We start from the raw sequence: 25,893 nt of genomic DNA on the forward strand, positions 1-25,893 counted from the left end.
TCACTTGGCCTATGTACATGAGACTGCCCCCCAGACATTATATTGTTCCATTGTTTATCTTTGCCAATATGCACCGCCTTCTATTATTGTTTTGGCTTTTTGTTTTTCTGAGACCAGGTCTCAGTATAGCCCTGACTGTGGTGAAATTTGCTATGTAGAACAGGTTGGCCTTGAACTTAAAGACACCTATCTGCCTCTTCTTGGGTTAAGGGCAGGTACTGCCGTGCTGGTCCCCAATGCACACTGTGTTTACCACTGTAGCTGCAGAATAAGTCCTGTCAGGCAAAGAGTCCCCCAGCCTTGTTCTTCATGAGTTGCTTTGGATAGTCTGTTTATCACTGTGTACAGCCCCACTAGAAAGTTCATGGAAATTTTGAGTTAATAGAGCAATTTGAGGAATAATGTTTAAAAATACTCCTGGATCTTCCAATCCAAATAAGGTCTTTGCATTTTTCTTTTACATTTTTATTAAATTTGTTTTAATTTGGTTTGGAGACTTTTTATATTCTCCTGCTATTGCTTTTGTCATTAAGGGTTTCAGCATTTATATAGGTCCTATATTTTGTTAGACTTTCACCTACATTTGTTTTGTTTGCAGTGCTAAACAGTTCAATCCAACTGTTGGTTGTCACTAGAGACAATTGAGTTATCTGTTGACTCTGTGTTCAGTGTCACCAGACTCAGTTGTCAGCTCTGGGAACTTTGGGGGCTGCCTTTTTAAAGTTTGCCACTTAGATAAAGCTGGTATATCATTTATTAATTGTCTTATTTTTTTGATTAATCAAGAGATTATAGATCTTTTACAGGATCTGGGGGAATAAGAGAGTGTACTCTATGTGAATTATATTTGTGACTCTTACCATTTTTCTTGGCTTTTTTTGCAAGTTTTCTTTTGCTTATTATCTTTTAAGTTTGTGATGGTTTGAGGGACACGAAGGGTTTTTTTTTTTTTTAAGATTTATTTATTGTCTATACAGTACTCTGTCTGCAGGTATGTTTGCAGGCCAGAAGAGGGCGCCAGATCTTGTTACAGATGGTTGTGAGCAACCATGTAGTTGCTGGGAAGTAAACTCAGGACCTCTGGAAGAGCAGCCAGGTGCTCGTAGCCTCTGAGCCATTTCTCCAGCCGTATTTGATTTTTCTTTTTTCTTTTGGATGGCCAGAGCTTTGATGTGTTTTCAGCCTTTACTGTCATGTCTAGAAAGGCCCAGGAGCACACATTCCAGAATTTGTTTTTGTCACACTGGTTGTGTATAAATGAAGGAAACACTCTGATTTGGCTGGTCTTAACTGTACTCACCTGACTTTATCGCTGGGGTGATGTTATAGCCTGTGTTAGACTCACAACATCCCTGTGCTAAGGGGTCCACTGACATTCATGGTACACTTGTGTGAGAACTGGGAAGAGTAGCACCTCTGGGCCAGAACACTGACCCAAAGATAGAGAAACGCTTGTTTTAGTTAGGATCAAACAAAAACGTGCTCTAAATAGTACTTCATCCAACAGTAGCTTATAGACAACTTCCCTCTTTTAAAATGCGTTGTTCTGTCTGTCTGTACTGTAACTTACCCCCCTGTAGTTGACATTGTTTGTTGGCACTGTTATTGCTGTAGTGACGCTCTTGCCTGTTTTTAACCTGCAGGTCTTTTTAATGTGGGGAATAAGTTGTTAGTAAGCCTGGATTTACTTTTTGCAATCCGGAACCAGATTAAGATGGGAGAGGACCCCAAAATGTCTGTCAGTGTTGTGCTGAAGTCTGTGCAGGAACAGACAGGTAAGGTCTTGCCCTCTTTTCCAGGTTCAGTCCTGAGATCTGAAGTGGATTCTCATGATGGGCTTCAGTTGAGTCATTTGGAGTGAGAGTCTGGTATTGTGGAAAGGAGATATCTCTGACTTCCTAACAATATATTCTACCTTCAGAATTTCATACTTGCCAAACTGACTTTGGAAAACTTTTTCATGCATGCAGGCTCTTTAGCAAGAAATCACAGCTGACTTTTAGACTCATGTCCTTTGGTCATTTGTGGGCTTTCTAGTACATCACTCCTAGGTGTCCACCAGTTCCATGGCTCACGTGGAGACCCAGGTGTAGGACCACATTTTCCTACCTGGAAACTCTTGGCCTGTGTGCTTTCCTTCTGCCTCTTCTCCCCTGTCCTGTGTGTAAGCCCAGTTCTGTGCCTTTCTGCTGCCCTGGGACAGACAGCCATGTCGGCTCCTGTTTGAGGCTCGGCTCTGCCACCTAGTACCAGTGTGGTTTTGAGCAACTTGTTCTGTTTATCTAGTCATAAAAGAAGACAGTAATACAGTCATGTAAGAATTAGTCCACATAGTATAATCAAAGCCCTCAGACTAGCATCTAGTTCAAGACAGCTGTCCTCTGATTGGAGTTGCCCATCGGGTTGCCACCAGAACACTTTCAAATTGTTGTTGTTGCTGTCTTCTGCTCATCCTGGTGCCTTTGGGTTCTTTTTTGTGACCTCGTGCTGTCCTTCCAGAGAAGACCCTGACCTCAGAGGAGCTGAGCCAGCTGCAGGAGCTGTTGTGCAATGGCTATTGGGCTTTTGAGTGTCTCACTGTTCGTGACTACAATGACATGATCTGTGGGATCTGCGGTGTGGCCCCCAAAGTGGAAATGGCTCAGAGGAATGAAGAGAATGTGCTGGCCCTGAAGAGCGTGGAGGTAAGTCCACCACAGCCACTTTCCAAACTGTCCTGTCACTTGGGCAGCTTCCCCTCTGTGTGCCGTTCCTAAGGACACATGGCTCCAGTCCTGTGTAGATGAGACCAGTGGCTTTTTTCCTCCTACGGCCAGTATTTCATTTGAGAAAGGACAGAAAGAAACAGGGTTTGTTTGTTTTCCTTTTTTATTCCGTTCTCCCCTTTCTTATAATGATGCTGGAGATCAAATCGAGAGCCTCGTGTATGCTAGGCAAGCACGCTACCAGGAAAATTACACCCCCAGTTCTGCTTTGTTTCCTTTACTAAGAACTGAACCAGGAACTGCGCTCTGTAGCTGAGCTACAATCCTATCCCTTACACGAACTTTTTAGGATTCTTAGAAAATAGTTTAAAGTGAACCCCAACTTCTGTCCTCATGGAGCACGTATTTGCTGCTTTGGGAAGGATGTGCAGGGAAGAGATTGTGTTCAGAAGGAATGGGGCAGTGTGGTGAGAAAGGTTCCTCTTTATAGAGGGAAGCCGGAGAAGGTCTGACGACCATGTAGCTTTGGGGAAAGAGCATTCCAGACAGAAGGAGCATCAATAACAGGCTCTGAGACAGGTTGCTGGGCATGACGGAAGTGCAGCAAGGAAGGGAGGTGGCAGGTCATAATAATGAGAGAGGAGCAAAATGGATGAGGTTTGCAGGTAGCAGGGGGTGGAGCTAGACCCTCCATAGGGCCGTATAGCCATGTTAAGAGCGTGCAGAATGGAGTGGAGAACTGCTGAAGGTACTAGAGAAGGAACATGAGCTGACTTTGGTTCTGAACTATAATTTTTACTAAATCCAGGGTGCTTTATAGGTTAATTGTGATGGAAGTCTAAGATATAGATGATCCCTGTCATAACAGAAGGACAGCAAAAGCAGATAACTATCTCCTCCTTTCAGAACAAAATCAGGGTTGGAGAAGTGATTCCACAGCTAAGAGAACCTGCTGTTCGTGCAGAGAATGTGGGTTCACTTCTCAGCACCCCCATCAGGCAGCTTGCAATCATGACTCCAAGGGCTCTAGTACCTTCTGGTCTCTGAGGCATGTACACAAATGCCTACACACAAATAAATACATCTTTCTTTAAAAGTAGACATTTTTAGTATAAGAAACTGGAGCTGATTATACATGCAAATATAGATGCCTAAGTCTTGAATAAAATACTAGTACATCAGGTCTAGCAGCAAATGAAATAATAATATAGCATGGCCAGACTTACTATCAAGAAGCAGGGTTATCTAAAATGTTAAAAATAATATATCATTGTTTGTGCTGGCGAGATGGCTCAGTGGACAGAAGCACTTGCTGCCAAACCTGATGGCCTGCGTTTCATCCCCGGGGTGGTACCAACATGGTGGAAGGAGGAAACCACTACCATAAGTAATCCTCTGGGGGGTGTGGTGTGCACTAAATAAATAAGATAAAAATTTTAATTCACTAAAAACTCACTATGGAAATAAAAGACTTTCACTATGATTTACCACATACTTAGTAGTAAAACTTTTAAACTGAAAGTATTTAGGAAACTTCCCAGATGGGGATAGTGGCTGGAACATGCCTATAATCAGTCCCATAATTTTGGAGGTAGGGATAGGAGGACTCAGAATTAAAGGCTAGCTTTGGCTCCATGAGACTGTGTCTCAGAAAACCAAAACAATGACCCTGTGATGGTATTTCACTTGGTTTCAGCAAGCAGTTATGCTTCTTGTGCTGGTTACTTGATAGAATTTAGAGTCGCCATGGAAACAAACCTCAGGGCACATCTGTAAAAACCCTAACTGGGCCATGCACTGTTCGTAGCTCGGGGAGGTCTTGGACTAACTAAAAAGGAGATGGGAACCTGAGCATCAGTGGTCATCTGCTTCCTCACTGCAGGTGCAGTGTGACCAGCTACCACAGGTTTCTGCCACTCAGACTCTGAAACTGTGGAACAGCATAAGCCCTTCACTCTTTAAGTTTCTTTTGTCACAGCAACAAGGAAATTAACTGACACACTAGCATTGCCTTGAACTGTGATGATTCTACCATAGTAACCAGAGGGCTGGCTAATGAAAGGAGGGGGGCAGCTCTAGTGAGTAGCCATAGTGTCGGCATGGCCAGTCAGCATTTTGGTTTTGCTTTGTCTGTTCATATTTGTGGGAAGGGGTAGTGCACACTTTGACAAACTCTTATCATGTGCTGGTTTCTCTTCAAAGGGTGGTGTTTGTACTGCTTGCTTCATTGCTTCAACAGAATGCGGGACAACGGCTTAAGGAAGGAAGGGTCAGTTTCAGCTCGCAGTTTGAGAACAAGCTTCATGTGGGTTGAAAAATGCCCTAATATTTACATTTCAGTGCTGGAGATCAAATCCGGGGCTTTGTATGTGGTGAGCAAGTGCTTTACCACCAGGCAGCACCCCGCCCCTGCATTCCTAGTGAGTAAGCCGCTGCCGCCAGTCAGAGTAGTGAGGGCACTTAGGGACCATGTAAGGTGCTCGCTTCATCCAGCAGCATGTTTTAAAATCGGGATGATACAGAGATTAGCGTGGCCCCTCACACAAGAGTGACATGTCAATTTGTAAAGCATTTGATATTTTTTAATCAAAAAAATAAAAAATAAACTGCTTATAAGAAAAGAAGTACAGGAATGAAACTCAATGGTAGAATGTTTATCTGTTGTGTGAGGCCTTAAAAGTTGATCTCCACCTCTGCAAAAAAGAAAAGGAAGTTGGTTAATATAAATGCTGGGTGCCTGTAATAGTTAAGTCTTTGCTTCCCAAGGGAGAGGTGATAACAGTGCTGTCAGGGTCTGGAGAGCCTGAAGTAAGGTGGATAGAATTCTACTGAGCAGAGTTGTGCTTATTCTTGCCAGCTAGATAAAGAAAGAAATTGTGGCTTCAGTTTGAGAACTAAACTTAAGTCAACATGTAGTACAAATAATAAAAACCAAGACAGATATAGGGGTTCAAGCTATGATCAGAAAAGCAAAGCAGCCAGGCACTAGAGAGTTCTCACCTCTACCAATGCTCAGGCCGAAGGGCCGATCCACTGAACCTCAGACTGCATCTCCCCCTCTGCACTGCTCTCCACCGAGCCTCAGAATCCCAGACTGCCCTCTGAGACTGCATTGAGATCCTTACATACTTTCTAGTGCGCATGAACTCTTTTAGACTGATTCACTCTCATGTAGCCCAGGGTGGTCTTGGAGTCATAGGAATCCCTCTGTCTCCTGAGTCCTGGGATTAAAGGTGTGTGCCACCCCTGCCCAGCTTCTATAATTAGTGACTGGCTTTGCATTCTGATCTCTAGTGGCTTTATTTGATCATAAACAATATATCACCACATCAACATTCTTTTCTTTCTTTAATTCAGTGGAAGTTTATCTTGTATAGGTATCTGTAGGTGAGTGCACGTGCCTATGGAGACCTGAGGCATTGGAGTCCCTGGAACTGGAGTTACAGATTGTTGTGAGCCACCTGATGTTTTTGCTGGGAACCAGATTTGGTCCTCTGGGAGAGCACTGATTGCTTTTTTTTTTTTTTTTTTTTTTTTTTTTTGGTTTTTACAAGACAGGGTTTCTCTGTATTGTTTTGGAGGCTGTCGGTCCAGCCTGGCCTCAAACTCACATCCGCCTGCCTCTGCCTCCCGAGTGCTGGGATTAAAGGCGTGCTCCACCACCACCCGGCCGCACTGATTGCTTTTAACCCCAGAGCATGACATGGGCAGAGCTGTAGAAGCAAGGAGCCTTATTACTATTTGGTCTGGAAAAGGGTGAGAGGAAGAAAGGGAGACTTGGTATGAAATTGTCAAATTCAGGAGTATCCTGGCTGTCAGCTTCTTGGTCTCCCCCAAAGCCCTGCTTTTCTGGTGTGTAATAAAGGGTACACACCCACTGTATTGTTCCTAATCTTTGGCTCATACACTTTGGCCTATTTTATCTTTATTTGGTTTGTTTTTTCCTTTGCCTTTTTTGTCTTGACCACATTAGTTTACCTGGCCGGAATTCTTGGGCTCCAGTGAGGTGAACGTGGAGGACTTTTGGACGACAATGGAGACAGAAGTAATTGAGCAGGTTGCATTCCCTACGAGCATCCCCATCACCAAATTCGATGCCTCCGTTATCGCTCCCTTCTTCCCACCACTCATGAGAGGAACTGTGGTTGTCAACACTGAGAAAGACAAAAGCCTGGATGTGCAGCCAGTACCTGGTAAGACTATTTGGTTTCTATTTGTTATTAAGAGAATGGCTCAGTCAGGAGTCTTAAACATTGGCCATGGCAAGACAGAGAGTAGAGGCAGAGAGTGCTGGGCCCACCTCAAGCACTGTCTAAAAATACAAAGCTGTGGCTGGGCATAGTGGGAACCTTTAGTCCCAGCATTCAAAAGGCAGAGGCAGCTGGATCTCGTGAGTTCAAGGCCAGCCAGCCAGGACTGTATAATGAACCCTGTTTCAAAAAAAAACAAAAAGAAAGAAAGAAAGAAAAGATACAATTTGCATTGTGACCCAAAATGATACCCACACTCAGGCATGTGTCACATCTATAGTTAGAAACTTGCAAAGAAGAGTAATTTTCTAATACCAAGTATAATACACCTTATTTTTATTTTGATTTTAAAAGCCTGGAAATGAAGTGTCAATTTTGTCAGTGCTCTGTGTGACACCCTGACTGCAAACATTGTTTTTAATATTGGTCTCTCTCCCTTCAGCCACTTCACCTCTGAGCTCTGCCCCCTTTAAGCTAGGTCAGGAACATAGTATTTAGAGAGCAGTTTTTAAGTGACAGCTCTTGCCTGGGGCTCAGTGGTTAAGAATACTTGCTGCTTTTGCAGAACAAACCAGGTTCAGTTCCCAGCACCCACATGGTGGCTTATAGTCATTGGTAACTCTAGTTCCAAGGGATCTGATGCCCTTTTCTGACCTCCATAGTCGTCAGGCATATACATGGTGTCCATATGTACACGCATGCACTCACAGATAGAATACATTTAAAGCAATAGCTCGTGTTTCTCCTGTTGCATCTGAAGCATCTGTGCTCTTGGTTAAGAAAACAGAATCTGTGGGTTAAAGGGTAACCTGTTTCAGGTTTCTTGGCCATGACTCTATTTCTGTTGTCAGATGTAGGTGTTTCAGGTCCAGTTCCTAGAGCATTCAGACATAGTGAAGCTGTAGGCCTGCCTACTCTCCCACCTCTCCCAGCACCCTGGGGAGTGCTGTGGGTAGAGTTGGCCTCTACCCTTGGCTGTAAGTGGTACCTCCCATCAGCTTGAATATGTGTTGCAGGCAATGGCAGTGCCTTGGTGAGGCTGCTGCAGGAGGGTGCCTGCAAGCTTGAGGAACTTAGCTCCTATGGTGGAGAGGAGCTACAGTACCTGCTGGAGCAGTGCGGCATCCCCTTTGGCCCAGAAGACTCCAGGGTGAGTGTTGGCAATAGCTGTGAAGACTGGGGCTATGGGAGCAGGAAAGCTAATCTCCTCTATACAGGTTATAAGCCCCATGTGATTTGGGAGCAGGAAGGCTAATCTCCTCTATACAGGTTATAAACCCCATGTGAGTGGGCACTTGTGCTGGACAGAGAGTTCTAGAAGTGAGGAACCAAAGAAATAGCAGCAGCCAGATAGTGGTGGTGTGACGTTTTGTTTGTGTTCTGACAAATAAAGCTTGCCTAGAGATCAGAGAAGCAAAGAAGCAGCCACAGTCACCTCTTAACCTCTCTGAATCCTCTGAACAAAAGGGTTGAGATCCTGTCTGTGCCCTGCCTTAACACTTCCTCTCTCCTCCCTGTATTGTCACTTCCTGGTCTCCTCTCTGCACAGACCTCCAGACCTCTAAGGTTAAATAGTGGGTAGCTCCGCCCTCTGATATCCAGGCAAGCTTTGTCAGAATACAAACAAAATACCACAATATGGTGGCATGTATGTGATACCTTAACTAGATTCAGGTCTTCAATCCTGACTCCTTTCACTCTGTATGGTGATTTAAATTTGATTAACCTCATTTAAAAACCAAAACAATTGAAAATTCATAAGACTGTTGTAAAGAATACTTCACACAGAGACTGGTTTTAGGCTCATAAAAATGACTGGAGTGAATGTAGACTGTGTGCTATGTATGGAATTTAGCCATACCTTACTTGCTTTCTGTGCCGTTGAAACTGTGCTTCATTCAAATTGAGATTCAAATTGTCCCTCCTCTTTGAACGGTTCCCTGACAAGGCACCTGGCTGGCAGCTTCCTTTGGAGCTTCCTGAAGTTTACTTCTACCTAGGGGAGGGGCTGCAAGACTCTAAGACCTAGCAGTTGATCCCTTTGCTTTGGGTGTAGAGAGATGTTTGATACTGAGTACCTTAGCATTTTGGCCTGAGTTTTAGTCTTTTCTTCTCTCCAGGATCAGCTCTGCTTCTCCTTATTGGCCCTCTACGAATCTGTACAGAATGGAGCCAGAGCCAGACCACCCCCAACTCATTTCACAGGGGGTAAAATCTATAAAGTGTGCCCCCATCAGGTGAGAAAGTGGCCTGACTGGAGCATGGGATGAGCTTGCTAATGTCAAACTGCCCACAGAGAATCTGATTGGTCCCTTTGGGACTAGGACTTGTGTCGCTGTGAAACCAGGGATCACTGCCATTTTGGGGACTGGAGTGGGAGCTTGGGTCATTTAGTAGTATTTATTAGATGCCCTACTTATGCTGGCCCTGAGCGGCCCACTTGTACAACAGTGATAAAAGACAGAGATGCTTGTTCTTTAGTTGACCTGTTGTCATATAGAAAGAACGAGACTGAAAGGTGCCCCAGAGCTTGTGATGCTAGCTCTGGAGGAACCAAAGAGCTGAAGTAGAGAGCAGGGTGGACCTACAATCTCCACAAGACTTGGGGATAAAGGGAGAGCCCAGAGGAGAGCCAGGGAAGTGGTCAGAGGCCTTTAGGATGGTGTTGAATGGGAAATGGAGTGGTGGAATCACTCCACATGGATAGGGTAGACGGAAAAGGCTACAGGATAGGTCGTGTGTGGCAGAATTGGCCTGTGAAGACACCAGAATCGAGCACCTAGGACTGAGTGGGCATTGTCAACAGAGTCAGGCTGAGCTGGCCATAAAAGGAGGGTGAGGCAGCCAGTCACTGGAACAAAGCTGGGAGCGGGGACCTTTGAAGCCGCCTCTCTGGCAGGTCAGCACCTGCTCAGGGAGTGTGTCCGGATGTGCCCCTCGTCTCTGAGATGCAGTGGACAGTAGAAGAGTCAGGCGCTGTCTTGGATATAATAGGGAGCATTCTTGTGGAAGAGACAGACAGGTGAGTGCGAAGGCGGGCTTCTGTCCAGCCATAGAGTGGCTGGGGAGTGTTGGTGAAGTGCTTACTAGACTCCAGCAAAGGCTGTTAGGACAGCCCGTTGGTCTGATGGGAACCTTGCTCACAATGCTGGTCCAGAGGCCCTAAGCCTGTGTTTACGTTGCCAGGATGGCTGGGGGTGTGATATGGATGGAGTAGGGTTGAGATGCTCTGGGGCACCTTCAGTCTAACCCGAGTCCTTGCTGTTCTCAGGACAAGGATGAGCTGGTGACTTCCTTTAGAGACACAAGTAGGAGGGGAGGACCAGCACAGTGACTCGGTGGCTAAAGGCACTTGTCAGGCAAACCCAACTACCTGAGTTCATCCCCCTTCCCCCCATGCACTGTGGAAGCAGAGAACCGACTGCTCGTCCTGCCTTCCTGGGTGCTGTGGCATGCACAAGCCTGCATTCACAATGATAGAGGAGGAGAGGGACCAAATGTCATGGTCCCTGGCCTCAGTCATGAGGCTGATCTTCAAGTCAGTGAGCGCCTACTCCAGCACCTGTTTGCTGTCCCCCGAACTCTGAACTGTACCCTTCATCTCCCACAGGTGGTCTGCGGGTCCAAGTATCTTGTTCGAGGTGAAAGTGCGCGCGACCATGTGGATCTACTTGCTTCTTCCCGCCACTGGCCACCTGTCTATGTGGTAGATATGGCCACACCGGTGGCGCTATGTGCTGACCTCTGCTACCCAGAGCTGACTAGTCAGATGTGGGGGAAGAACCAGGGCTGTTTCTCTAGCCCTACAGAGCCAGTTGTGGTGAGTCCCTCCTAAGAACTGGCATAAATCCCTGGGCATAAAGGAGAGCCACCCCCAGCGAGCAGGAGGACCTGCCTGACAGCTATATCTAGCATTCTTATTCTCCATCAATATTTTATCCTGACTGACCCCATGCAGGGCCATAGTGTGTCGTTTGGTGTGCTTGAAATGTTCCAAACACAGACATCTTGTGTGAAAAGAGCTTGCTTCCCAGAGAAGCTAGAAAATTGCTACCTTAGATTCGACCATGGTACTATAGGGCATGCCTGTTGCGGTGTAGATACGGTGGTCTTGGAAAACATTCACTTTGCATCTAGAATTACTAAATTCATTTTTTATTTTTTAAAGATTTTTAAGATAGGTGGGGTCTGGGGTTCAGCACTCAGCACCAATCTTCTCTGATTCTCTCCTCTGGTTAAAAAGGGAAACCTAGACCCAGAGAGGGAGTTGGACTTGATTAGGGTCATACAGCAGATCGGTGGCTGAGTCCTTGTGTTTGTACCCTGGTGCATTGTACCGGAAGATGGTTCCTCTGAAGGGCATGTGTGCTGCATGGCCTGCCTTTGGCCTTGAGGCATTAGAGCTAATAGTAGGTAAGAAGAGTCACAGGGGAAATGAGTGCCCAAGTGCATGATGGGAGGTGAAGGTTTCTGGCTTGCTTTGGAGCAGATATTCTCTGGGGCTCTGAGAACTTGTTGTAGAGACCCCAAAAGTTGTCTGAAGTGTCCCTCATAGCCACTCCCTCCCATTGCTCTGGTGCCTGAATTGTCCAGGTGCAATGATGACAGCCCTGAAGCAGTGCAGCATCTGCTGGGATGATGGCTTTCCTATTCTCATTTCAACCAGAAGAAATGGAGGCTCACATGGGAGACCTGTGTGTGTGTGCAAGGGCTGGAGGATTTAAACAAGGCTGCCTGACTCCTCTCGGCTCCTGCTCTCCCTCACGAGGTTTCCTCAGTCATTCCCTCCTACAAAGCAGCTTCTCTTCTCTCTTGTAGAGTGTGTCCTGCCCTGAACTCTTGGACCAGCATTATTCTGTGGATGTGCCAGAGGCTGAGAATTCTGTCCAGCATCCAGTCACCAAGACTACCACACGGCGTATTGTCCATGCAAACACGAAGCCCGATCCCAGTGACCCTAGTGCTGGCCACCATTCCTTATCACTGTGCCCCGAGTTGGCACCCTATGCCTCCATCATGGACTGCAAACTCACCAGTGTCCGCCAGCGGCCCATTGCCTTTGACAATGCCACCCACTATTACCTCTACAACCGCCTCATGGACTTCCTCACCAGCCGAGAAATTGTCAACCGGCAGATCCATGACATTGTGCAGAGCTGCCAGCCTGGAGAGGTGGTTATTCGTGATAACCTCTATCGCCTCGGGGTTGCTCAGATCAAGACAGAGGCACAGGAGGATGGGGAGGAAGAGGGAGCCTCGGTGGCAGAATAAGCCAGGTTGTCATGTACAGGGCCTGCACCATCTCTCTCAAGCCATAATCTGGCCCTTGCCCAAGGCAGACCTATTGAGGGACCTGCAGTCCCCTGTAGGGAGGGCCTCTGACTGCTGGAACTGACCAAAGAGCTTCCATTTCATGAGCACAGTGGGCCCTCAACCTCTGGGGCTCAGGAGAGGTGCTGGGGAACCTCTGCTGAACCTGAGAGCGCATGTGGAGGGCGTGCTATTTTTAAGGAGCAGAGGCTCGAAGCTGGTTGCTCCGGCCCATCACCCCCTGGTCCTTGTACCAGGTGGGGAACCATTGAGCTAAGCTGTCCCGGGGGGAGGAGCTCTGACTCCAGTCATACAGGCTTTCTATAGCCTGTTGCCTTTGACTAGGGGCCTTAACGGCTCATTCACTCTTGGGGTCCCTTTGGGCCCTCCATCCTAAAGTGGGGGTACATTCTCTTTTCCTCCAGCTCTCTCTGTTCCCACAGCTTAGGGCGGCTGAGGAGGGAGGGACAATCAGTTCTGGCTCCCTGCAGGACTGTCCTCTGCCCTGGGTTTTGGGGAAAAGAATCCTTCCTCCTTTCTCTGGCCACTGCTACTATACCCTACATCCTCCGGGCCCTCACCGCAGAGGGGATGTGGCCGTAGTTGTGACATAGCTGGCAAGCAGTAGGAAAACTCCCTTCTGTGAAGGGGAAGCAGATAGGACTGTAAGCAAACAGAACACAGGCTCGGGTGTCTGTAGTTTGCTCACGGCCCGGGAATTGGCCGAGTGCTATTTAATTTATTGAGAGGGTGGGATAGGTGGCTTTCCCTCTCGTTCTTCCCCCCAAAAGAATAAAGTTTATTAAATTATCTGGCTTTGATGAAGCCGAGAGCCAGCTCCCTGCTCGTTGTGTCCTCTTGCTCTGGAAGTGGGTGCTTGCTGCTCACTGCTTGTGAGGGTGCATGGAAGGAGGACCCTTGAGTGGTGCAAAGAAGCAGGCACTACTGGCTGTGTTAATGCTGTTAGTTTAATGTTGACCGTTAATGAGGACAGATCGCTCAGAGAGGGGCATGCAGTATTTGCTTGGTTGGCCAGCCTTGCACCAAGGTCCCATGCCTTCCAGCCTAGAATCCTTCCAGCCTAGAATGACAGGGCACTAGATAGAACACCCCCCCATGTTAGCTGCCACTTGGCTCATTCTAGCAGAACAAGATCCAGGATAAGGTGAGACTGAAGGATGAATGTCAAGAGTGGAGACCAGTCCTCTGAACTTCCTAGGAGAGAGTCATCCTGCCCCAGGAAGCCTGTAGTCTGTGAGCATGGCAGGCAGGGAGGCAAGCCTCTGCTTACCTACAGCCTTGGGAGCATTGTCCTTTTCTGAGACACAAAAGTCAGTCTTTCCACTGAGACACAAGGCAGTTAGGAACAGGATGAATATAGTGAACTAGGGGTGCACGAACTGGCGTAGTGATACAGCAAGCACTGTGAAAACCCCATTGGCAGTGATGGCCCAGGCTCTGGGAACGGGGGCCTCTAACCTCCCCAGACCCCTCAGGTTCTGAAGTCTCAGAGCTGGGCCAAGCTGAGGATTAAGTTCACATGTTCTCCCCATGTCACCTTGTCCATGGAGGAGGTAGCCGGGAGGTGGGGAGCGCAGCATGCTGTCCCACTTCAGCAGAACTGGTAATTGTTGGGCTGCAACAGGGGCTGGGCGATATCCCCTGGCTCACAGCAGGCCAGGTTCTCACTGGAGCTCTCCTCCTCTGGTTCGCTGCTGCTGCTGCTGCCGCCGCCACCACTGTCACTGCCACTTGGCAGGTTAGCGTAGTCCTGAGTGGGGAAGAAGCCAGAGACAGCTGAGGTTTTTCAGGCCCAGACCGGCCTGCGCCAGGCAGCCAGGGAGGCAGCCTTCTCACCTGCTCTTTCCTGTCCTGTTGGGCCTGCTCCTGAAGGAGGAAGCAGATCTGCTGGAAGGTAGGCCTCTTGGTAGGCTCCAGGTCCCAGCAGGACTGCATAATGCTGTATCTGGAGACAGAACAGTTTGCCCAGGTCAAGCTCTCGGGGCACATCACTAGGGAGGATCTACCTAGTCAAGGACCCAAAACTAGAAGTAAGTTAGGAGTTAGAGGTATGGCCTAGTGGTACAGCATCTATTAGCATGTTTGATGCCCCTGGATTCCAAAGTTTAGTATAGAACTGCAGATGAAAGCTTGGAATCTTCTAGACAAAGACCAGGGCCATGTGTTCATCTTAACAATCACCCTAACCCTAGAGATCTTTCACCTTTCTCGGTCCCTTTACATACATGTTCTTTGGTGCAAAAACAGGCTGGGCCATTTGGTATCCGTCCTTCACCAGTTTGTAGAACTTGCTGTTCACCAGGATGCCTGGGTAGGGATTCAGACCTGCAAAGGCCAGGAGCATGTAAGAGACCACACTTTTTTCCCTCTCCACCAGTGCGCATCTCAGGCAAAGTGTAAAGGTCCCATCCCAGCTGTAGCCCTAGAGCAGAGACTGCTCACATACCCAGGACTCCCTAGGCGAGGCATCAAGTAGTGAGTATGCTTAAGCTTTGGGAGCCCACAGCCTTCAGCCCCTCATTACCAACCACAGAGAGTCCAGGACAGGCTTTGGAAGTAGAACAAAGCCTGGATTGTGAATCAGTAAAGAGGTGACGCCAGGGTGCTTGGTGCTGCAGTTAAGGACTCGATGCAAGGGCCCTGTGCTCACTCCCCAGTGAATGGGAGCCGGAGGTGTCTAGCGGCATCTTCAATGGCGTTTGGCAGGTAGCAGTCTAGATAACAGCTACTGCCAGGCAAGTGAGGGAGAGACTGAGGAAACGTGCATTGCCTGAATTGCACACAGGTGCTGTGCTGGTTCAAGAGCCCTCTCCATCCCTTGGCCCTTTCTCTGTCTTGGACACCAGGAGTCTTTGAATAGATTCTGTCTATGAGGTTCAAGACACCAGTGGATTCGCCAAAGACAGGTCAGCCCTAGGCTGTGCCCGAAGCAGGCTTAACAGCTCACCGAGTGAGAAAATCTCCCAGAGGAGGATTCCGTAGGACCACACGTCACTCTGAACTGTGTAGACACAATCGAAGATGCTCTCCGGGGCCATCCACTTCACAGGCAGGCGAGCCTGACGAGACAGTCCCACGTCACTTGGGGCTGTGGTTTTCCACAGCCTGCCCAAGTCCCACTCCCTCCCCTCAGCACTCACATTGCCCTTGACGACATAGTTGGAGTCATTCATGATGTCCCTAGCCAGCCCAAAGTCCCCAATCTTGGCCACGTGTCCGCTGGTCAACAGCACATTTCGAGCTGCTACGTCCCGGTGAATGCACTGAGGAAAGCAAGATTAGTCTGTTTGTCTCTCGGAGGCCCAGGACAGGAGGCATTGAGGTCTTGGGTCCCTGGTGAGGGAGTAGATACATGCTCTGGAAGTCTGCTCCTGTCCAAACCTGTGCAGGTCTGAGGTCTGAGAGAACTTAATGTGGTCAGTTTAACATTTAGAAATCCCCTCAACCCTGTCTCCTGCACTCCTCTTGCCCTCTGAGCAGCAGTAACAGCAGGAGCAACAAGTACCCATGCCGTGAGCACTCGGGCCCACGTCATTCCTAACACCAGCGGCGGCCACCTCCGAGCATACGATACCAGGTGCTTCTCCAGGCATTGGCATACATCATAGCCTATTAGACCCCTACCCAGTTCGTGAGAATGTCCATTTTTGTAGACCCAGATCCTGAGGCTTACAGAATAAAAACCTTTGCCCCTCACGTCTGTCCTGAGGGTGGAGGTCTGAGCCCTTGAGTTCTAAGCCAGCAAGACTGCTTCATGAGAAGAAACAACTGTTGTCTCACTCTGCTGTGGAAGACAGTTGTTAAGCCTGTTTTGGGCCTCACAGGGAAACAGGCGTGCAAAGGCGGAGGCCAGACCTCCAGGAGGAGCCTCCTGGAGCACTGTTACCTCCCACTGCCTCCCGGAGTCCCCTTTCTCTTTCACCCCCCCACTCCATTGCTTCTGGGGGGGCTCCCCTCCCCTTCATCCCCGCAGCCAGTAGGAATTCAGCCTCCCCTTACCCAGACTCACGTTTTTAGAAGCAAGGAAAGCCATGCCCTGAGCCACTTGGCTGGAGAAGTGGAGCAGGTCCCAGAGCTCCAACGGCCGCCTGGCCTCTTTGTCCAGATCTAGGAAAGGGCGTCAAGGCAACCCTGTCACACCCTGCTCCTCCTCAGCCCCAGTCCCCAGTCCCCAGCCCCTAGGCCCATCCACCCTTCTCTCCCCTCATCCTGGTCCCTCCAAACCTTGTTCAAAGGAGTCATTTGAAGAAGTAGACACAGGCCTCATCTCCACATAGGTGTCTACACCCTGACTGGAGAAGCCACTATCCCTGGATGGGAAAGAGAATTGGGAAGTGATCAATGTCACTGCGTAGCCTAGCCCAGGCATTGTCCTCCAGCTGCCCCGTGAACTCCCTTAGTCACTTTGCAGAGGGGAAGGAACCTAAAGTTCAGCTTGAGTGTGCCTCTCTGATAAGGAGGGCCCCATGCCGCATGCTACTTAAGCAATCATTGCGCCCCCCTTAGCCACCCCCAGGGCCAGAGACACCCCATTCCGTCATTGGCAGCTCTGTCTGTGGAAGGTCTTTGTTGCTCCTAAACCAACATGCCCCTGGGATTTCCTTCTCCATCCTCAAGATGGAAAGTTGTCTCAGTAGCAGCAATGCTGGAATAGGAGTACATTCCAGGCCCCTTCCCTGACCTCTCCACGCAGCATCTCACCAGCTGGCTTCTCATAAAAAACCACTCCAGGAGGTTGGCACTGTGGCTTGGGGTAAAGACACTTTTGGCCTGAGCCCAATTCCCAGGGACCCATATCATGGAGAGACCCAGCTCATACATCAACGTTACAAATATATATATATATATATATATATATAAGACAAAAAAATTAAAGATTACACAGGAAGTGGCCTGCAGAGATGGCTCGGCCTTTAGGAGCACTTGCTGCTCATTCTAGGCTTGGTTTGGCTCACAACTGCCCAGGACCCCAGTTCCAAGGTATCTGGTGGACACCATCTTGGCCTCTGTGGGCACTGGAAACACATGTGGTACTCACACATGCAGACATGTTCATCCATACACTTTAAAACCAACCACTTGGAGAAGTTTTGACATTCCCCATGCCCCAAGCAGCCACTCATAGCATTAAACTTGCCCAGGTCTAGAGCAGAGATTAAAATGACTTGGGCATCTGAGCCCCAGGGAGTCTCTTTCAATGAAGATTGTGTCTCTGTAGGTTTGAGTGGACAGGCAATAACACCCAGAGTACCCAGACTCTTGCTGTGGGTGGTAAACCACCTGAAGCACTGCCCTACCCTGAACAGCCACTGCTGATGCTGAGCAGCCAGCCAGATCTGGTTTGCCAGCGAGCTGCTCAGCACCTCAGTTTTTATCCCTACCCTCAGGCTTCCGGAAAGAAACTAGGGTCTCTGTTAGGATCCATCCACAGCACAGCCACCATCGCCTTGTTCTGGAAACCATAGTTCTACAAGAGCATAACTTGGGGCCCATAGGTAGGACCGAGTTAGATGTCACTTGTTCCTGAAATGCCCCACACTAGGGATGTTTTGATTGTACACTTGAAGAAGGAAACTAGGGAACCTTCTCCTTTGGCTTCCCCGGGCACAGAAGCAGCCAATGCCTTCACTATAAGCACAGTGTACATTCCCCTGGTTCTCAGCGTGGCCTGATCCTGGTAGTCTAGCAAAGGGCTGCACCCACCATGACCCAAAACGGAGACTCCAACTTAAAACAGCAGACTTAGCCCATGTCCCCCCTCTGTCCCATTCATGGGCAACATGAAACTTATGTCTTCCTCTCTCTGCTTCCCCATGTGGCTCCGTCCATAGTCTCTGGTGGCTTCCAGGAATCCAAAACCAGCAGAAGACCCTGAGAGGTTCAACAGTCTGTTGGCTCACATGGGGAAACGGAAGCCTGAGTGGACAAGGAACCTCACCACAGGCCAGGCTACCTCCATCCAACTGATAATCTCTGTTCTCGCTTCTTCACAAAAGTGTGGAGACAGGTTGGCCGCTCCTGAGTGGGCATTATGTCCTACAGCCACCACAGACATGCCGTGGGACAAACAGGAGCACACGTTTCCCCCAAGTCCTCCCATCTCTGGTCAGGCCTCCACGTGTGGGCCTAGGAGAATCTTTCCAAGATGTGTTCGTGAACCCATTGCCTTCCACATTCCTGAAACATGGTAAGTCTTCAAATAGTTGATGAACCACGGGAATGCGTTGTAAGAAAGCAGAGTTGCCTTAGAGCCTGGGGTAGGCATTCCTCATGACACACAGGAAGTAGGGGACCCCCTTCCCATCGTGGCCTCCTTTCTGCCCTGCCCTTTGCCGGGGAGCTACCTGCGAACGTATTTCTTCTCCAGGTGGATGTTCTTGTAGCTGGAGTCCCCATCGGGATCCTGACCAGGACTCAAGCTGGGTCCCAGCATGGCCTCAGCTTTTCTTCGCAGGAAGTTGAGTAGGTCGCCATAGCAGCAGTATTCAGTGATAACCAAGACAGGCCCTAAGGCAGCCAGAAGTGGGAGTGAAAGAGATGTACCCCAAGGCTCCAGCCCCCGTGTGAAGAGGGGCCTCGAGTTCTAGTCCTGCCTCTGGGAGCAGGCTTCTCAGTGCTTTGATAACCCTACCTGTAAAAAGCGTAATAGAAACTTAATAGAACTCTCAAAGAGTCTAGCCTAGCCTAGCATGGTGATGCTCACTTGCAATCCCAGCCCTCAGAAGGCTAAGACAAGAAGATTACCAGTTTAAGGCCAGTTTGGGCTACATAGGAAATTCCGAACCAGGGGAAAAATGTAGCCTAACATTCTTTATTCAGAGGGGAATGGCAGTTCAGTATAGGACGGAGCTGCTATAGTGAAGAGGAGAGAGGTAAGTTGGAGTCTTGGGGCATGCACATCTGGGATAGGAGCTTCTTAAAAGGTAGATCTAAGTCAGGCATGGTGCACGCCTTTAATCCTAGCACCCTGGAGGAAGAGGCAGGCAGATCTCTGTGAGTTTGAGGCCAGCCTAGTCTGCAAAGTGAGTTCCAGGACAGCCAGGGCTACATAGGAAGACACTGTCAAAAAAAAAAAAAAACCCAAAAACAAAAACAATGATAAATCTGGGGGTGGGCAGGGAGAAAGGTAGATTGGGGAGTTCATGTTAACTTCCCCAGTGAGCTCAGGGAACTGCACATAGCTACCTGCATCACCCACCTGTGAGCAGCTCCTACTGTCTATGAGTCCATGCTAGGAATATCAGATCTAGAGACAGGGATGCTACAGACACTTAGAGCAGATGAGAAGGAGAACTTGGAGCCAGATGTCCAGGGACCCTTGGATACCCAAGACCAGGAGTCCCCCATTCCTGTCAAGTTCTCACCTCCATGAGTGCAGGCTCCCAAGAGGTTGACTATATTCTCATGCTGTCCCAGGTGACTCATGATCTTCAGTTCTGACATTAGGGCCTCCTTCTCATCAGCATGCGCCGTGGCTGGGAGGGAGATGGAGCACCCAGACACCCAGAGGGATCAGAATCCAAAGAGGGAGGAGAAATGCAGACAGACAGGAGGGAGGGAGGGAGGAAGACAGACGGGGAAGGAGATTGTGCCTGTTATTGAGCTAACCTGGGGTGGAGGAAGCCTAGCTGTGACAGGGTCATTCCCCCAGGTGGCTTCTGTTCACCCTAACCTCCCTTGGGCTCAGTCAGAAGGCCCATTCCTCCTAAAAGGTGGACAGAGACCCTCAGAACCAGGGGTCACAAGGAGCTGGAGCTCAGTCGGGAAGTCAAGTGCCAACTTAAAATCCCCCAGGTCCCAACAGGTTTAGAGAGTGGCAGGCACCTCGTGCACTCACCGCAGAGCCAGCCCCGCCCCCCACGCGGCCCCGCCTCCACTCACACTTCAGCATCTTCACAGCCACCTTCAGCACCGCGTCTTCTTTGCCCAGACCAAAGGCTGTGGCCTCCACCACCTTCCCAAAGGCACCAGCTCCGAGAGTCTTACCTGTCACACACACACAGGTTCCCTGGGGTCCTGAGGCCCACCGGGGTCCCTGTAGCCCCCGCCGTCCCGATGATGCCCCCTCTCACCAAACTGCAGGTTGTTCCGGGGGAACTCCCACTTCTCACTGTAGGGCAGCTGGGTGGGGTCGATGAAGGTGTAGCTGTTCCCCTCATAGCTCTCGATGATCTTCCAGCGCACCTGGTACCTGGGCTTCTGCAGAGGGAAAGGGCATGGGGCTGATGCGCCGCCGGGCAGGCCTTGCATCTCACCTACCAAGAGCAGGAGAGGACAGTGCAGAAGCTCCCAGCCTGCTGTGGGCTGAGAGGGAGTGTGGCGTCTTGCGGGCAGCGTCAAAAGCTAGTCTGTGCTTGATTCTGCCCTTACTGTGTGGCCTTCCCTTCTCCGAACTCAGTTTCCTTAGCTCTTCATTCAAAGACTTGGATAAGATCATTTCTGGAGGCCTTGATGCCTCTGAGTTTGATAATTCCTGGGCCAAGGCAGAGGGTAGAAGTTGAGAGTTATCCATTCATTCACAAACCTGTCCATTCTCTCATCCAAGTATTTTGTGACGATGGTTTTGTTCGGGGTGTTAGGGACTGGACAAGGGTGCATCAGTGAACGGAGCTAAAGAGTGAATGAGGGAGGGCTGGCGAGGAAGTAGCCTGTCACTGAAGTCTTACAAGCAGAGGAGACTTCCCGTACCCACAAGGAAGAACTTCTAGCTGGACATTTGACATAAGGAACACCTAGTTGGTCACAACAGTACATACTGTAGTCTTAATGCTTGGGAGTTGGAAGCAGGAGGATGGGGTGTTCAAGGCCAGCCTTAGCTTCAGGAGTTTGAGGCTATCCTCAAAGCTGTAAAGTCCCAGCACCCAAACAAGAAACACACATACAAAACAACAAAGTGTCTGCATGTTACGGCTTGAGGAAAGTGGCTGAGATGAGATTTGGGAAGGAGCTCCCTCAGTGGCTGAGGAGATGAGACTTGGGAAGGAGCTCCCTCAGTGGCTGAGATGAGGAGATTTGGGAAGGAGCTCCCTCAGTGGCTGAGGAGATGAGATTTGGGAAGGAGCTCCCTCAGTGGCTGAGGAGATGAGATTTGGGAAGGAGCTCCCTCAGTGGCTGAGGTGAGATTTGGGAAGGAGCTCCCTCAGTGGCTGAGGTGAGACTTGGGAAGGAGCTCCCTCAGGCTGGGTGACCCTCCTGTCCCTTCTGTCTCGCATCTCTAGGAGTCTCTGTGGCTAGGACTGTTTTTCTCCACTTCTGCTTCCCTGTTTTTCTGCAGCTGGGCTGACTCAGCCCTCCTTCCTCTGCTAGGGCAATGCGGGAAGGGAGGAGGGGGGAAGAAGAGGGAGGAGGGGGGAGGCAAGTGCGGCTGGAAGCTCACAGGTCATCTGATTCTAGTGCTGAACCTCTGTCTACCTGAGGAATTCTTCCTGTCCCCAGGGTCTTTGGGGGCCATCCTGTAAGGTTTCTTCTTATCGGGGTGGCGACTGGAATGCCAGCTGCAGCGGCTCCCTGAGCCTTTCCCGGAAGCCAGGCCTGGCTAAATCCTCACTGCATATCAATTCGCCAGTTGCTCACACTATCCCTAAATCCCCTCGATTTCCTGACATGGGTTGAAGAGAACATGGAGACATCAGATCTCCCCCCCATCAGGCCTCTGGCTGTGTGGGACAGGTATTGAACCTGGGAAAGGTGGAGACCTGGGCACCTCCCACTGCAAGCTCTACGGATCCTCCTGCTGCAGTTTGGACTGGGCCCAGAATCTCTCCAATAGCTTCTTTCTCGTTCTGCCTTCCCTCCTCCACACCCATCATTCTCCCTTTCCTCGTCCCTGTCCCCATGGCCAGCTGACGCCTACCCCTTCCTCTTCCCCTACTGTTGTGGTTTCTTGTGATGACTCAGCCCTGAGCAAAAAGAACCCTTCCACAGACAGGCCCCTTCTCACCCAGATCTGGGCGATAGACAGGTGGGACCAAGTCACCTGGGAAGAGGCCCGTCCAGAAGAGAACTGCTGCCTGCCCTGACTCCTTCAGGTCTTTCCCTCAGGGGTACCTCAGCCAGGGGACATCAAAAGGTGTGGGGAACAGAGCAGCCTGAGGCTGTAGGTCTCCTGGCCTTGGACTGCTTAAGAGGCAATTACATTTCCTGGATGGGAAATGAAAACAAACTATTCAAAAAATGGCACTATAGAGAGAGTTGAGGTGCTCTAGACCACCATCAGGTGATGCCAGTCAACCAAGGCACAAAGGCCTGTAGGGTCCCGGTGCTCATGGGGTACCAGTGAAAGTTTTTAGACTCAAATAAGGAAGGATTTTGTGTATCTCTGAGAGTCAGGTAGCCATGGCAGTGACTAAGCCATGTCTGGGTGTCAGGTAGCACCCAGAAACCAGCCACTTTGGTGTGTGGTCAAGGAGATACCAACTTCAACCACGCTCCCATCCCAACGTGCATGAGCTAACTGGGTCTGCAGCCAACTTCCTCCTTGCATGGAACCACAGGCTCCACCAGTGAGTGCTATTGAAATAGGAAAATTAGTAAAGTCTAAAACTTAGCCTTCAAAGCCCATACTGGAAACAGAAACTTTCTAAGCTCCCCAAGACAGCACAAAGGAGAGGCTAAACAAAGAACTGAAGATGTGACCAGAGGCCAAAGTCCAGTTCACACCCCCCCATCTGTGACAACATCCCTTTGTCCTAAAGGAAACCAGGTAGCCAGCCATCAACTCGTGGTTGCAAAAATCCCTGGTCCAGGAGATAACAGACTTATATCCCCTGCCATATCCTGCTCAGTTGTATCTTACTTAAACATATGGTTATTGCTTTGCCACGGAAACTTGTAATCTTGAGGCTTTCAGCCTCGTGGTCTTCCCCTTTAAAAACCCCCCTTAGCTGTAAGTCGCATTCCGCTTGTTTCCGAGGGAGCGGAATCCTTGATAATAAAAGAAACCTTTGTTTTTACATTCGGTGAGCTGTTTCCTTGGTGGTGGTCTTTTGAGGGACCTGCGAAATAGATATAGCATCTGGTGTGTTGTCTGGGAACCCCAAAACCCTCTGGACCCTGACCCCAAAGATTTCATTTCCAACTGGTTAGTGAGTATTTTGTGTTTGTTAAGCGTACGTTTTTTCTGTGAATGCCATGTGTTCATTAAATGTGAGTTTTTCTCTAGGTATGCTAGGTAAATCTAGGTAAACTGGCCGATGGGTGTGTTAGCAGGGCAAGACCTGTGGGGAGTTAGAGGGATACCCCAATTCCTCACTCAGGGCAAGGGTTCGGGGACTGCACTCTAGTAAGAGACCCAGTTGAGGACCAAGTTGCCGGTGTTTGGCTAGCCATCTGAAGGTTCTTGCAAGATTTTGGAGATTCTGGACAGGGCCCCAGTCTCTCTGTGTTGTACTGTGTTATACATCCGTATTGTGTGTTACTTGTGTTGTCTCAATCCTATGGACCCACCCCTCCTGACAAATAACAATGGGACAGAGCCCCTCTTCCCCCTAGACCTTCACCTGGCCCACTGGAAGAATGTGAAGATGGCGGCCACAACAACAGTGTAAGCGTCTGTAAGAACAAATGGGCTCTCTTTGCGCATCTGAATGGTTGGCTTTGAAGGTGGGCTGGCCACCTGAAGGGTCTTTCCAACCTCATGGCCCCGGGCAGAAGAAACAGTCTTCCAACCCTGTGCTGCTCATCCTGACCCGATACTATACACAGTTACCTGGTGAAGTCTCATAGAGGAGCCTCTTCCATGGGTCAAACATTTTCTCCCTCGCCCCATTCCTTCCACCCCACAGGTGATGGCGGTCACACCGAAGCAGTCCCCGAGCTCTAACACCAAATCTACCCTTCAGGAGAAAACTAATGAATTTGGTATCTTGCCCCCTCCTTCCGTTCCCCTTACCTTCGCAGGAACCTCCAAGAGCAGCAGAATGGACAGAGCAGGTCAAACACCCAGCCAGAGGCCTGGGAGGCCCTGTGTGAGCCACACACAGCGGCAGGGCAGCTACCCCTCAGGCGGAGGCTGTAGCCTTTCCCCTCTGCCCTGCAGGACCTCCTGATGCTGCAGGAAATCGGCTGTTTCACTAGTGGCCATTTGTCACTAGTAACTGGCGTTCACAGAATGCTCCATTCTCAGATAATCCCCGAGCCCTGATTAATTTTTTAGAAACTGTTCTCTTTACCCATCAATCCACTTGGGATGACTATCAGCAGCAGCTCCTCCATGTTCTACCCACCACACCAAAGGAAAAAAAAAAAAAAAACAGGGTCCTGGAAGTATCCCGGAAATTGGTTCCAGGACTTACAGGAGCTTCATCTACTGGCCCAGCAGTCATTAATGCCCTTCCCATCTACCCATCCTGATTGGGTCCTGATTGGGATTATAATACCGCCCAAGGTCCCATCTACCCATCCTGATTGGGATTATAATACCGCCCAAGGTCCCATCTACCCATCCTGATTGGGATTATAATACCACCCAAGGTAAGGAGAGGCTCCTGGTCTATCACCAGACTCTGTTGGCGGGTCTCAGAGCGGCAACATGAAATGTCTAGGGTGTATGATGACAGAGAGGGTCCAGAGAAAAGTCTGGCCATGAACCAGGAAAGGCATCAGGAGGTCTTTCACAGTTATATCCTGTGTGATCCCGAGGCCAGAAAGTCCAAGACGGCTGTGATATATGTTTTCATTAATTGGACAGCCCCAGATATTAAGAGAAAGCTACTGTCAATAGAGAGATTAGAGAAAAGGTGCCTCAGGGACCTGGTGGCAGTGGCAAAGGTTTATGATAGTCCAGAGATGAGAAACAAGGAAAAAGCCTGTCCAGAACCCTGGAACAGCAACAAGCCCACCAGCAGGCAGAATTAAGAGATCCTCCAGGCCACTGACACGAGACAGCCCCTTGGAAGCAATGCCTTTCAGTCAGGATCCAGACAACCACCACAGGTAAGGAAAGAGCAATGTGCCTATTGCAAAGAGGATGGTCACCAGGTCGAAAGAGAAGGCAGGCTGCTGGAGTGCTCCCAGCGCTCCCTCAAGGGGATGACAGCAATTAGGGGAGATGGAGTTCAGCCCCCCTTCCTGAATCCAGGGTAACCCTAAAGGTAGAAGGGAGAAAAATTGATTTTATGGTGGATACTGGAGTGAAAATTCAGTTCTTAAAGCAGAAGGGCCAATGACTAACAAAACCACCTGGATTCCAGGGGCTACAGGCACCAAGCCCTATCAATGGACTACCCGAAGAACAGTAAATCTGGTAACTGGCCAGGTAACTCATTCTTTTTCAGTCATACCGGAATACCCTTACTCTCTCCTGGGGTGGGACCTCCTCACCAAAATGAAAGTCTAGGTTTCCTTCTCTGGACATGAGGCCGAACTCAGGCATGAGGACAGTTCCCCTGTGCAAATCTTTATAACCACCAGCCTGCCTGAGAAATATAGGCTGCATCAAGAGGAGAATGTCATTCCCGAGCCTGTAATCTCTGAATGGCTAACTAAGTACCCTCAGGCCTGGGCAGAGACTGGTGGCATCAGATTGGTTAGCCACCGGCCTCTGATTTTGGTAGAGCTAAAGCCGAAACCTGAACCAGCCAGTGTCTACCAATACCCCATGCCCCCAG

At 49.4% G+C, this 25,893-nt stretch overlaps 2 protein-coding genes and 1 pseudogene across 5 annotated transcripts in view; 2 read left to right on the forward strand and 1 right to left on the reverse strand.

The window, feature by feature from the left end:
• Hmgxb3 (HMG-box containing 3) overlaps nt 1-13,101 on the forward strand; it is a 46,791-nt gene extending 33,690 nt beyond the window's left edge. For all 3 annotated transcript variants that reach the window (XM_021229861.2, XM_005074683.4, XM_013116771.3), the window contains 7 exons: nt 1,644-1,775; nt 2,500-2,684; nt 6,679-6,898; nt 7,972-8,105; nt 9,076-9,192; nt 10,566-10,775; nt 11,774-13,101. In XM_021229861.2, the coding sequence (XP_021085520.1) occupies nt 1,644-1,775; nt 2,500-2,684; nt 6,679-6,898; nt 7,972-8,105; nt 9,076-9,192; nt 10,566-10,775; nt 11,774-12,226 (1,451 nt within the window). In that variant the 3' untranslated portion in view covers nt 12,227-13,101. The remainder of the gene's footprint in view (nt 1-1,643; nt 1,776-2,499; nt 2,685-6,678; nt 6,899-7,971; nt 8,106-9,075; nt 9,193-10,565; nt 10,776-11,773) is intronic.
• Nucleotides 5,188-5,288, forward strand: LOC121139039 (annotated as a pseudogene).
• Nucleotides 13,102-13,215: 114 nt separating the features above from the next.
• Nucleotides 13,216-25,893, reverse strand: part of Csf1r (colony stimulating factor 1 receptor) — a 30,997-nt gene continuing 18,319 nt past the window's right edge. For both annotated transcript variants that reach the window (XM_005074686.4, XM_005074685.4), the window contains exons 12-22: nt 20,359-20,485; nt 20,168-20,272; nt 19,651-19,761; nt 18,631-18,793; nt 16,511-16,596; nt 16,296-16,393; nt 15,427-15,549; nt 15,234-15,345; nt 14,512-14,611; nt 14,123-14,231; nt 13,216-14,036 (exon numbers count right to left, since the gene is read on the reverse strand). In XM_005074686.4, the coding sequence (XP_005074743.1) occupies nt 13,878-14,036; nt 14,123-14,231; nt 14,512-14,611; nt 15,234-15,345; nt 15,427-15,549; nt 16,296-16,393; nt 16,511-16,596; nt 18,631-18,793; nt 19,651-19,761; nt 20,168-20,272; nt 20,359-20,485 (1,293 nt within the window). In that variant the 3' untranslated portion in view covers nt 13,216-13,877. The remainder of the gene's footprint in view (nt 14,037-14,122; nt 14,232-14,511; nt 14,612-15,233; nt 15,346-15,426; nt 15,550-16,295; nt 16,394-16,510; nt 16,597-18,630; nt 18,794-19,650; nt 19,762-20,167; nt 20,273-20,358; nt 20,486-25,893) is intronic.

Source organism: Mesocricetus auratus, unplaced genomic scaffold (assembly GCF_017639785.1).
Source record: "Mesocricetus auratus isolate SY011 unplaced genomic scaffold, BCM_Maur_2.0 Super-Scaffold_6730, whole genome shotgun sequence".
Lineage (NCBI taxonomy): Eukaryota > Metazoa > Chordata > Mammalia > Rodentia > Cricetidae > Mesocricetus > Mesocricetus auratus.